The sequence below is a fragment of the Microplitis demolitor genome, chromosome 2 (genome assembly GCF_026212275.2).
Source record: "Microplitis demolitor isolate Queensland-Clemson2020A chromosome 2, iyMicDemo2.1a, whole genome shotgun sequence".
NCBI classification, from domain to species: domain Eukaryota; kingdom Metazoa; phylum Arthropoda; class Insecta; order Hymenoptera; family Braconidae; genus Microplitis; species Microplitis demolitor.
Genome location: NC_068546.1, coordinates 5,460,431 through 5,473,360, shown reverse-complemented (window position 1 = coordinate 5,473,360; position 12,930 = coordinate 5,460,431). Strand labels below are relative to the sequence as shown.

Here is a 12,930-nt window from a genome sequence, read left to right as displayed (position 1 = left end):
CCCATAAAGGTATAGGAACTATTCCTATAATATTATGGGAATGATTCCCATTTCTATAATTAAAGGAACCATTCCTATAATGTTATGGGTATTATTCCCATAATTATAAGAACTATTCCTATGATTGTGAAAAACATCCCTATAATTATAGGAACTGCTCCCATAATTTATGGTCGTAATTCCTAATGTATAATATTATACATTATTCACTCGAAGAAATGAATTGATATCTGCTAAGAAGTACTTATACGTACACACATGTGCGTAAGTCAGTACACGGAGAAATTATTAAAATTTTCAATTCAAAATACTTAAAATTTATAAAATTATTATTACAGTTGCTCTATATACTTTATAATTAAATGAAATTAATTAACTAAAGATTATATTATTAAGCAATAAATTAGTTTATAATACAAAATGGTGTTATTGCTTGATATTTCATATCTAAAAAATTTCACAGCGTTAATTCACACCGAGGTGACCGAGTAAAATTCTCAGAAACGATATTTACACACAAACTATTTGTTACAGTATACTTCAACTCAATTTTCATATTTTTACATTATAACTGCTAAATTACTGAATTACTATTTAAAATATGTTGAACATCTAAAAAAATAATTATTATGATATTTTAATTCACATATTTGCGACTCTCGTCATAGGCACTTAAATACCCGATGAAAAAAGATTTTATACAATTGTATAAAATTATATAAAAGTTGGATAGAAAATATGGTCCGATCCTTTTGTATATAGTCGTATATAATTATATCTTATTTGTATATAATTTGCATATAGTTTATATATAATCATATAATGTTTTCGTATAGATTATATATAATAATGTAATTATATATAATTGTATACAAATGTATACACTTGTATATAACTTTATTATTCTTTTTTGCATTTTCATATGGAATTATATACGATTGTATACAATCGTATATAATCATATAAAAATTTTATATAATTATGCATCACCTCTATCCAATTGTATATAATTCATATATAACTATATTCAGTTATGTAAAATATTTTTTCATCAGGTACACAGGGTAAAACGTCCTACTTAATTTCCTAAAGAGTGCAAATACTGTGAAGACGAAAAATATATGATGATGCAGACTATCAAATCGTGATATTGTTATTTATTACTTTTATATTTATCATGTTAATGTTAGTAACATAGATTTTTCCGTAAATTTATTTAATTGATTAAAATATAAGAATTGACGTTTAATTGATGTCTGTCTTTAAAATTTTAACACCATCAACAAGTATATAAATTTATGTTATCATTTATATTATCATCATTTCTTATTATAAATTCCTCTCAATGAGCTGACTTATACATTTTATCATTAAACTGCAGAGGGAGTTTGCTATCGATAAATTGCTCTATGACCTGATCATATACGTCAAATTTATGCCGACACATAAGTTTAAATTCAACTGTACTGATACGAGATATTAAGAAAGAAGTTGGAATATATTTTTCTGTGCGTTAATTTTTTATATATTAGACTAACTGTTTCGAATTATTTGCTTGATAAAAAAAAAAAAATAACAATACATATATAGTGGGCAACTTACAAAAGAAATATTTCTATTATTTTGTCTTATTGAAGCCTTAAAATAGTTAGACTGGTTTATAAATGGCTTTCCTACGTGTTTTATTCGTTTTTACGATTATTTTGTCAATTTCAAATTATCAAACTCATGCGCTAAAAATCCTTGGAATATTTCCGTATCCTGGGAAAAGTCATTTTGTCATGATTGGTGCGTTAATGAAAGAATTGGCTCATCGAGGACATCAAGTTGACGTGATTGGGCACTTTCCATTAAATAAACCGGTGGAAAATTATAGAGATTTGACTATACAAGGCTCAAGATTTTTATTAGTAAATAATCTTACGTATGAAACAACAGTTGAGCTTAATAGTTTGGCCTTAAATTCGGTTGTTGAAATATTAGGAACGGGTGTTTGTGATCTTTTATCTCATGATGTATTCCAAAAACTTATTAAAAATCCTCAGTCATACGACATTCTTATAATAGAGGTGATTTACATTATTTTCATACTATTGTATAATATTTAATAGTGATTTTATTTTATTTTTTTAATCTAATAGGTCAATTTCGCTGACTGTTATCTTGCATTTGGACAACATTTAAATACTCCAGTAGTCGGCGTATTGACAGGAAAAATTGATGAATGGTTAATCGAACCATTTGGTATTCCTTACAACCCTTCTTTTACGCGTAGTTCACATTCCGGTTTAACTAAACAGAAAACATTTTTCGAAAGATTAGAAAATTTTTTTTTGTATGTATTTACCACTTCTAAGATAAAATATTACATGGAAGCAGAAACAGAACATGTACAAAAATATTTTGGCCGTAAGCTTAATAGTATCAGTGATCTTTACAAAGATGTATCGTTACTTCTAATAAACTGGCATCACAGTCTCGATATTTTGCCATCCCCACCGGGTATTGTTGAAGTCGCCGGTCTTCATGTACATGATAGCGGTCAAGAAATATCTTCAGATATCAAACTATGGCTTGATAATAGTCATGATGGTTTTGTATATTTTTCATTTGGTTCAATGGTCAAACTGGAAACGTTTCCACACAATATTCTTGATGCTTTTTACAAGATGTTTGACAGAATAGCACCAGTTAGAGTATTATTAAAGGTGGCTGATATTGATAATATGCCAGCTGGAATTCCGAAAAATGTTAAACTTTCAACTTGGTTACCACAAATTGCTATACTAAGTACATTTATTTACATAATAATAATATAAAAATCATACACGGAAAAAAATAACTAGGTAGTGCAACATGAACCAGTCTAGGTGGGTCGCCATGTTGAGGCAACATTATTTTTCATGTTGGGGTAACATGATATTCATGTTACTACAACATGGAAATGTTGCCAACATGATTTTTCATGGTTCATGTTGCATTATCTAATTGATTTTTTCCGTGTAACTCTTGACTGTTTTATTTATTTATTTTTATGTCTCAAGAGCATAAAAATATCAAAGTATTTATAACTCATGGGGGTTTAATGGGAACTCAAGAAGCAATAACCTATGGTGTGCCTATGGTCGGTATTCCGATTTTTCGGGATCAGTTTATAAACCTCCACGCTTTTGAACAACGTAAAATCGCTATTGTTGTAAAGCTTGATGAGTTAACTGCAGATTCTCTTACCAACGCAGTAAATATTATTCTTCATGACCCAACGTATACGTACGATACATTTTATCGAATTAATAGAAAAGAATAAATAATAAGATTTAAATGGAAATTTATGATTTCATTTTTTTATTTTCAGAGAGAATGTTAAAAAAATGTCTTCACTCTTTCTCGATCGTCCAATGAGTCCAATGGATACGGCTGTTTATTGGATTGAATATGCTGCGAGACATGGAAATGTTTTAAAATCTCCAGGATCAGAGTTATCATGGTGGCAGAATTATTTTTTTGATATCTATGTGTTTTGTACGATTTGTATTTTGTTTATTATTTATATTATTCAAATGCTTTGTAAATTATTATTAAAACTTTTGAATATACGAAAAATCAAAAATACAAGTTCACAAAGTAAAACTAGAGGAAAGAAAAATAAGTGATACTAAATGTAAACCTTACATATAATGAAGACGATTTTTTTGGAAGTTAAATAACTTAAAATTTATAAAAACTTTTACCATGCAAAATCGGTTGGAGAAGGTTTATGGCTACTCATTATCTAAAAGTCATCAACGTTTAGTCACTTTTTTCTTGATTTACTTATATAAATATTTATTTCACGACAATAAAAACAGAAGACGTCATAACTTTTTGTTTTGGTCTTTTATTTTATTTTATTAATTTTTAAATTAATACTTAATCTATATAAATAAAATGATAGAGGTCTGCAGTTATGCGCCCATCACGGAAAAACTACTGGATAGATTTCAATTCCGTTTTCTAAGTTATATTTCTTAGACACCTGGCTCTGATCTAAAAAAAAATTATAGCGATATATTCATTGAATATATAGTTATTAAAAATTTGAAAAGCAACGATTTATATAAGCACTACGTGTTCAGTGATATATGTTTTCTTGCCGCGCAGAAGTGGGTACTAACGGTAATAACGATAATCAAAACAAAATATACAGTCATCTACACGCAGAGAAATTTTCAGTAAAAATTACCCAAAAAGTTTGATACTGTGAGGACATGTGGTCAATATTTAAATTTCTCTCATGCACATTGTAAAATATTCTACTCGATAGCAATAAAATAAAGTATAATATTTACTAACAACATAATAAAAATTTAGTTACTGGCTAGGTGTTTTTACAGCACCAAACTTGAAGTGTAATTTTTACGCAAAACTTCTCTGCATGTAACATTAAAAAATGCCCAGCGAAGCGGGCGGGTAACTAGTTGTTTTTATAATAGTAGTTTATCTATCGAGTGCGATCGTGTTTAAGACGCGAGGTGTGGAGATTGGTGCCCGAGCGCCAAAACCTGGGATAAAATTAGATACTATTTTGGAACAAAAAAATTTGAACGATTTGTAGAAAAAATTGGGCAGGTTGATCAGCCCGGAAAATCCAAATAATATAAAATTTCCTATAAACAAAATTTTTTCTAATTTAATGATCTTAATTATTTTAGTGAAAACTGATGTTATACGTTCTGGCTTTAATTATATTTAAAAAAAAATTTTTTAATTTCTTTTGCTGATATATAATAAAACTTTGGTTGCTCTGATGAAGAAAAATTCTTCAACCAAGCAACTACAGCAGATAAGCGATTTCTGCGAACACCGTGGTGGCCCGTAGTCTAAACTCATGACAAAGCATGAGATCCAGGCCTCGACGACGTTTTCTAGGGTAACCTGAGTTGCGACGTTGGACGATTTATAATTTTATAATTTTTTGTACTGCATCTGCGGAGATAGAACAGGCAGTCAGCCGACAAACATCTAAGTCACCGGACCTCGGTCCGGTGACTGATTGACTCAATAATTAATTTTATTAATTAAAACATACCTAAATTTATTAAATATGGTGTACCATTTATTATATGACCCTAGTCAAATATTGAAAAAAAATTCTTAACCCTTTAATTTTCGGCCTGGAATCCCCACTCTCAATTTGAGTCATGTCTTTTTCTTTAAGATGAAAAGATGAAAAAAGTTCAAAAAGTTCAAAAAAAATTTAATTTAAGTCGAAAAAGTCGAGATCTTATCGAAAAATTGTCGACAAATCAATAATTTCAAAAGAAAATAAGATGAAGCGAGCCTGAATCAAGTTTTATTTTTGACCCAGTTATAAAGTACAAAAAATGTCAGTTCTTTATGAAAATTAATAAAAAATATCATTTATTAAGAAGTATAGTGATCGAGTAAGTAAAAATATTTACAAAGTACAGTATATAAATACCGGTAAAGAATATCTACATCGGCGGCGGCGTTATTTTCACACCACATTCGGTGTTGAAATTTAACACCGCCGATTTTAACATCTACACCACTTGGACTTACTCCGGTTATTTTTTACAGTGTATGGTTGTATTGGAAAACAACACAAACTAAAATCGTCTTTTTATTCACATGTTCAAGATTATATTTATTCAGCTTTATTTTCGCAAGTCTATTTATGATTTATTAATACATACTCCATATCCAATCATTTAATATTCAAGGCCACACATGCCAATAAGCTTGTATAAGAACAATTGTCGTCACTACTTATTTATGGATGTACTAATATTTTTAATCTTTCCGAAGGCTGAAATAGCATAATTATTAAAACATTTATTTTACCGTTCGGTCTTTATTGAATTTAAACGTATTATTGAATAAGTACCTCTGATTAATATCAACTATCATAACAGCCCAAATTGGAATACCAAACATAGATTCGTAAATTTATTTCGACCTTCCGTTTCATGCAATTTATTGCACAATCATGTTTGTATTTTTCACACCTAAAGAATCATTATATAAGTACGTAGAACATCGAAAACATTAGTGTGAATATATTTTCGAGCACTTCGAGCTCGAAAATGCTATTACATGCAATTGTCTTTTTATGAGCTTTTCAAGCTCTAACAATTTACGTTTTATGCTGAAGTTTGAAAATTTAAGAATTGAAAATCATTAATGAAGAAGCGGCTTTTAGATTTTCATTCCCGATTATGTTCAATAAAATAAATTTATTGAGGCAGAAATCAATATCAGTGATAAAAATCAAGATTTAAATAAGTTTTGACTCATGTCAGAGCAATAATATATTAAATATCCGAGAAAATGATTAAAAACTGTTTTTTTTTTTTTTCAATTTACTTATTGATAATGAGATTTGAACTAAAGAACAAGTCACATGACATTATATGATGATCGAAAGAGACCATAAAGAGGAAGAGTTAGTATGATTTTAGACACATTTTAGTACATTATATTATGATTTATCCGGAAAAAATAACATAAAATGTTATTTTCTTAACTTTTGAACGCCGATATCTTTTGATTAAACGATTTTGACGTTTGAGGTGGCAATTGGCCCGTTTCATTGAATTCTAAAGCTGATTAAAATTTAGAATCAATCGATTCAGCCGTTTCGGAGATGGAAAAACCCGTTTTTCACCATTTCTTGCTTTTCTGCTTGTTAAATGCATAACTGATTTAAATAAAATGTTTTTTTACTAAAAATTAAAAACATTTCGACATCAACCCCTGACAAGCACACATCTAAATGATATACCTCTTCAGGCATTGAAGGTGAAAAGTACTCAACATATTTTATTTTCAAATATCTTGGTCCCTAATAAAGAGAGAATTTTATTTTTTTTTTAAATTAAAGCTGAGAAAATTCTCTATAATATAGATACAATGTTATTTGTATCTATTTATCTATCTATATTTAACAAAAGAACCCTATGTTAAATATACACAAAGAATTATAACGAAATAAAATTGTGGGGTAAGTACTTTGTACACAGTGTGCTTGTCAGGGGTTAAATTCATGTCACTGGTCAAATTTCCTTCAAATAGAATACCAATAACCTTCACTGAGTTTAAATAACTTCCAAAGTCGTATAATATGAACACATAACGAGGAAATGAGAACAAATTCATCTTACTAGATTGTTACCCGGGTCAAAAATAAAACTTGATCCAGGCTTGCTTCACCTTATTTTCTTTTGAAGTTATCAATTATATAGATTTCCTCATGAATTTTTTTTTAATAAGGTTGAGATTAATCAGTCAGAATTATACTTATACAGTAAAAAATTTTAAGCCATCAAAGATCGGATGGTGTAAAACAATATTGTGAAAATTATGTTGTTTTAGGTCTCGAAAAGTTGAAAAATATGAATATTTCCGTAATATCCGTAAATAAGTATTGTGACGACAATTGTTCTTACGTAAATTTATTGACACGTGTGTTTTTGAAAATTAATTGTATATACAGTATATTTTAAAGACATAATTAGACTTGAAAAAATAAAACTGAATCAATAACTTTAAAAATAAAAACAAAGGAGACATTTTATTTTTGTTATTTCCCAAGTTTCCCTAATTGTAGAAAGAAAAGAAAACAAACACATTTATTGACCTAATATTTGTATTTATTTCTTTTTGAGAAAACTTCTGACGAAAATAGGTATAAATATGTGAGTTTTGTAGTAATCGATATACCTCAGAAGAAGTTGGAACCATCAACATTTCAATTACACTTCGGTAAATATCTAATTATTATTTTTTTTTTCTAATTTCAATCCTTACCTATAAAATTTGATATCTACAGTAAAAACGATCGTACAGCAAAAATAAATGTTCAGACAAATTGAAACTGTAGCCAAAGGTTTCATCTGAAAATTGAGCTCAATAACATTTGTTATTTTTTAATAAATATCTGCATTGATCAACATCTTATAGTCGTCTCGATAAAAGCTTGGGACTTTTTTGCACTACGGTTTCTTTCCCCACCCTTTAAATTTTGGTTTGGCACATGCGCACATTTAATGATGCGTGCGCCCATTCTCATATTATGGTGGTGAGGGAAGAAACTGGTAGAAAAAAATCCCAAGCTTTCATCGGGACGACCATAAAAACTATGACTCAAAACTTGATTAAACAGAAATCCAAATTGTATTTCTAATATAATTCAAATTTAAGAACATCTATCACTATTTATATGGATCGATAGATTGAAAACTATCAATCGAAACTATCAATACTGCTAAAATGGAAACAATGTTATTTGGAGCCTAAAGTTTGAATTAAACTCCTTTTCACCCCTAATCCCAATAACTTGCTAAGTTGTCAATTTTTAATGCTTCTCTACTAAGGACAATTAAAATTTTTTCAAAAACCTATTTCTATCTATATAAATCGATATTTGGAAAACTATCGATTAAAACAATCAAAAAATGAAAATTATTCTTTTAAGCTTGATCTTTAAGTTGAGCCTAATTCCGTTTTTTAATCTCAATTAGTTCCTTTATCTATATGAATCGATATCTCGATAACAGTGTATCGAAATTTGGTCAACCAAAAATGAAGATTGTTTCTATAGTAATGTAACTTTCTATTTGAGCCTTACTCCCTTCCTTAACTTCAATAAGTTAAATAGTTAGGAACTTCCCAAAATAATCGTTCAATTGCTCTTCATAAATTATAAATTCCAATAATTATCAATTATTTTATTATTTCATCATTTTTTGCACGACTCATTATGCGAAGCATCAGAGTAAGCTTTACGATTGAAAACTTTTTTTTTTTAGTGTCAGTTAATTAATCAATAATTCATTTCAAAATGAACTGCAAGTTGACTTTCCTAATAGTATTATTTGCAATATTATCAATTGTTATTTCCGTCCAAGGATGTAAGGGATTGGGTGAAGCTGTAAGTTATGATTGTATAACATTTAATTATTTAATTATTTTTAGTTGAAAGTAAAACTAATTGGAAATTATGCTATAATTACAGTGTTTCGGCAATAATGAGTGTTGTGGAAACGCGTTTTGCTTCCAAGGTGCAACAGGTACATTTTGCAAAGCTTCATAGAATTATAAAAATTCATAAAAAAATAAGCAAAATTCGAATAGTGAAATAAAAATATAATTTTTTAATTTTAATGTTCACTTCAAAATTACTTATTATGTTGAATAAAAGTGAAACATCTGAACTCTAAAATTTTTTATTCCAATTAATTTATATATATATATATATATATATATATATATATATATATATATATATATATTCATACAATTATTTAATTGATAAGAATAAAGACGTCTTGTAAGTTCTCCATCCAGCGAAATTTCAATCTCGTAAAAATAGGAGCCTATCCGAGTCAAAAATAAAACTTGATTTATAGACTTATTCAACTTAAATTTTAAGACGAAAAAGTCAAGACTAAGGTGAAAAAATTTCAATATATAAAGGCAGAAGTAAGGCGAATAAATAACTCTTCTTCGACTTGGTTCAGCAAGTCAAAAGTACACTGAGAGACAAATTTAATCGTCAGGAATAAAAACACATACTAGAATTTTTTAACTTCCCGCTAAGAAAATTATTAATTTTCAAAAATTCGAGAAGTTATTGGTTTCACGCCGATTTTCAAAAATCGACTTTTCATCAGATGTCGACGTTTTGAGGTCCTAGGAAGCTATTCTGATTATTTTTAGAAAGATGCCCGTGTGCGCGCGTGCGCGTGCGCGCGCGCGCGCGCGCGTGTGTGTGTGTGTGTGTGTGTGTGTGTGTGTGTGTGTGTGTGTGTGTGTGTGTGTGTGTGTGTGTGGATGTAAACTTTTAATATCTTTTTGATGAACTGACCGGTTAACATGCTCGAGGTGGCAATCAAAAGAGTTTATTGGCCATCAACTTTTCTAAGAATTCCAGATCGATCGATCAAATAGACTTTAAGATATGGAAGAAAAACAAAAAAAAAATTATTTTTCAGTTTTTTTCAAATTTGTCAGAAATGGCTCGATCGATCAATTCCATAATCTAATCAGCTCTAGAATTCAATAAAACGCGTCGATTGCCGCCTCAACTATCTCAATCGGTTAATTCTTTCGTAAGATATCGTGGGAGAAACAAATGTTAAAAAGCGATTTTTCCTAAAACAAGAGTATGCAACAGTATTTTCGAGCTCGAAGAGCTCGAAAATGTATTCACAACAATGTTTTCGAGCTCAAGAAGCTCGAAAATTGCGGGAAGTTTTGAGGCGCCAGCGCTGGCCCGCAGGGTCAACTGATAGACCGATTTTTCTAAAACATTACTGCATATTAATAAATTTTAATTACATATAAGTATGGATTTTATTTTATAATAATAAATTTAATTGCAGAGAGATAAATGAGAGTTATATCAAAATGAAAATATCATTAGCATTTAATAAAATTTTATTAGTATTCAATGAAATTTTATTCATATTTAATATAATTTCATTAGATATAAATGTTTATTTACTAAAATCACCTCAAGCTTCCCAGATAACGAAATGACGTCTTGATGAGTTTTGAATGAGTTCCCATTTAAGATTTGGACGTCTCATCAACATCTTAAAGAAGTCTTTAAGAAGTTCTCAAGATGTCGAATGAACCACCTAGCAAACTCAAATAAGACGTCTTTAAAAAGAGTTCTCAAAGACTTCTTTTTCCTGACTCCGCAAATAAGACTTCGATATGAATTTACCATCCCTGATTAAAAATACTCATTGAAAAGGATTGAAAAAGATGAGAATTGAATACTTTTGAACACTTTCTATACCCCAACATTTTCATTTGGACATAAAATTAATCCTTTTCAATCCAAAAATAATATGAGAATTTCTAAACTTGCGAGGAATTGAAAAAGATTCAAAAGAATTGATATTTTTAATCTTTCTGAATACTTCTCAATACCAAAATAATATATCACATTTCGGGGCACGTGTAGGATTAAAAAGAATTCAAATGAATTGAAATTTTTGAATCTTTTTCAATCCTTCTCAATACCAAAATAGTTCGATATTTCGGATCGAGGGTAGGATTGAAAAGAATTAAAATGAATTGAAATTTTTGAATCTTTCTGAATCCTTCTGAATACCAAAATAGTACGACATTTCGAATCGAGTGTAGGATTGAGAAGAATTCAAATGAATTGAAATTTTTCAATCTTTCTGAATCCTTCTGAATACCAAAATAGTACGACATTTCGAATCGAGTGTAGGATTGAGAAGAATTCAAATGAATTGAAATTTTTCAATCTTTCTGAATCCTTCTCAATACCAAAATAGTTCGATATTTCGAATCGAGTGTAGGATTGAGAAGAATTAAAATGAATTGAAATTTTTGAATCTTTCTAAAGTTCTTTCAACAAAATAATATTAAATTCAGGAACCAGCAAAGAATTAAAAAATATTCAAATCAATTCCGCTTTCTATGTTTTACAGTTCTTTCGTTATAAAGAAAATTATAATGACTTGCACGAATAAAAATCTAAGTAATTAGAACAATATAATTGTTATAATGCCCATCATAAATTTTATTTCAATTATGATTATAAGAATTTTTTTTGTGTAAGAAGTGTGAAATCTCAATTTCTTGATATCGAATAGAAATCTTCATAAATTAGCTTAATAGCGAATTACCTTATCGAATAATTCTTTTAGGTAAAAGAAATATGGATTCTTATAAAAAACTCAATTTTATTGTCATATTCTTACAAATTTTTCTGGGTTTACATAAAATTTAATCAAAACGACGTTATTTTGAGATGAAGTTACATTTTTAGAACTATTGTTTATTTACAAAGTTACATCTCCAATTTCAGTACTGCACTACTGAACTTCAAAGTCATTTGGCTGTTGTGTTAAGTAGTTCTGATTTCTTTCATTACTTATCAATGCTTTTATTGACATATAAATCATTTTGGTTTTAATCATAGTTACTGGCAATATTATCGTTTCTTTTCCACGGTCCATAATTTTCCACAAATGATTACATTGTTCCATCATTTCAACATCCAGAATGCAAGCTTCTACGAAAGCAGAATTATCTTTCATCAAAAATCGCATGATTTAGGCCATTCTACCATCCATCAATTTCATAAATAAATTATTAGTCTTCTTAGCTTGAGTATACATTTGACTGTGATACATTTTACTGTTAATTAAACAACGACTGTAATATGAAATAGACCCTGTTGATGACTGATTTACAATATCCATCATTAATGCGCCGTCTTTACTTTTTACAAAGTTACATGCCTTGTTTTGTCTTTTATCTATTATTTTGTTATAAAATTGTCGATAGGAAGTGTTAGTCTCATCATAAATCATTCGCTGGAAGTTGTTATAGCGAAGCGTACGATTAGCCATCTGATTGAGAATTCTATTAGGACCAGATACTTTCTGTTTCAAATTATATATATAATTTTCAAATGCATAAGCAGACGTTGCCCACGATGGACCATTTTTACGTACATTTTCGACTGTATGAAGTAAAGAATGGACATTAAAAGTAATAAAAGAAACTTGATAAAATTTTTTACAGTCACATACGAAGTTCAAAAGATCTATTTCACAAGTCAAAAGTTGATCCTCACATAAATTCACTGAAAGGAGTTTATAAATACTTTTTACCAATAGTTTGTATGAATCTAACAAATCTTCTCGCAGTATTCCACTTAAAACTGGGATGCTGTAGAATAATAGCCAAGTACGCCACTCCGTCGCTTTCCACGTTCTCTTCTTTAACAGCATTTGTGGAGTTCGATGAATTTCATTAGTTGGGTGTTTATTAGTTAGACGTGCATTTATCAATTTCTTTTGGTCTGCTGTCAGAAAATTTTTACTCCATCTGTTCCAAAGCTGACGAGTTACTCCTAATAACACTGCATGCATGTAGTCA

General features: G+C 29.1%; 1 protein-coding gene across 1 annotated transcript; it reads left to right on the top strand.

Annotated features, from left to right (window-relative positions):
* The first annotated feature begins 1,434 nt into the window (after window positions 1-1,434).
* On the top strand, window positions 1,435-3,854 carry LOC103572035 (UDP-glucosyltransferase 2). Its single transcript, XM_008550420.2, has 4 exons — window positions 1,435-2,069; window positions 2,142-2,790; window positions 3,045-3,270; window positions 3,356-3,854. Exons 1-4 carry the CDS (start codon window positions 1,665-1,667, stop codon window positions 3,651-3,653), a joined length of 1,578 nt encoding a protein of 525 aa, XP_008548642.1. The 5' UTR covers window positions 1,435-1,664; the 3' UTR covers window positions 3,654-3,854.
* Window positions 3,855-12,930: the final 9,076 nt, after the last annotated feature.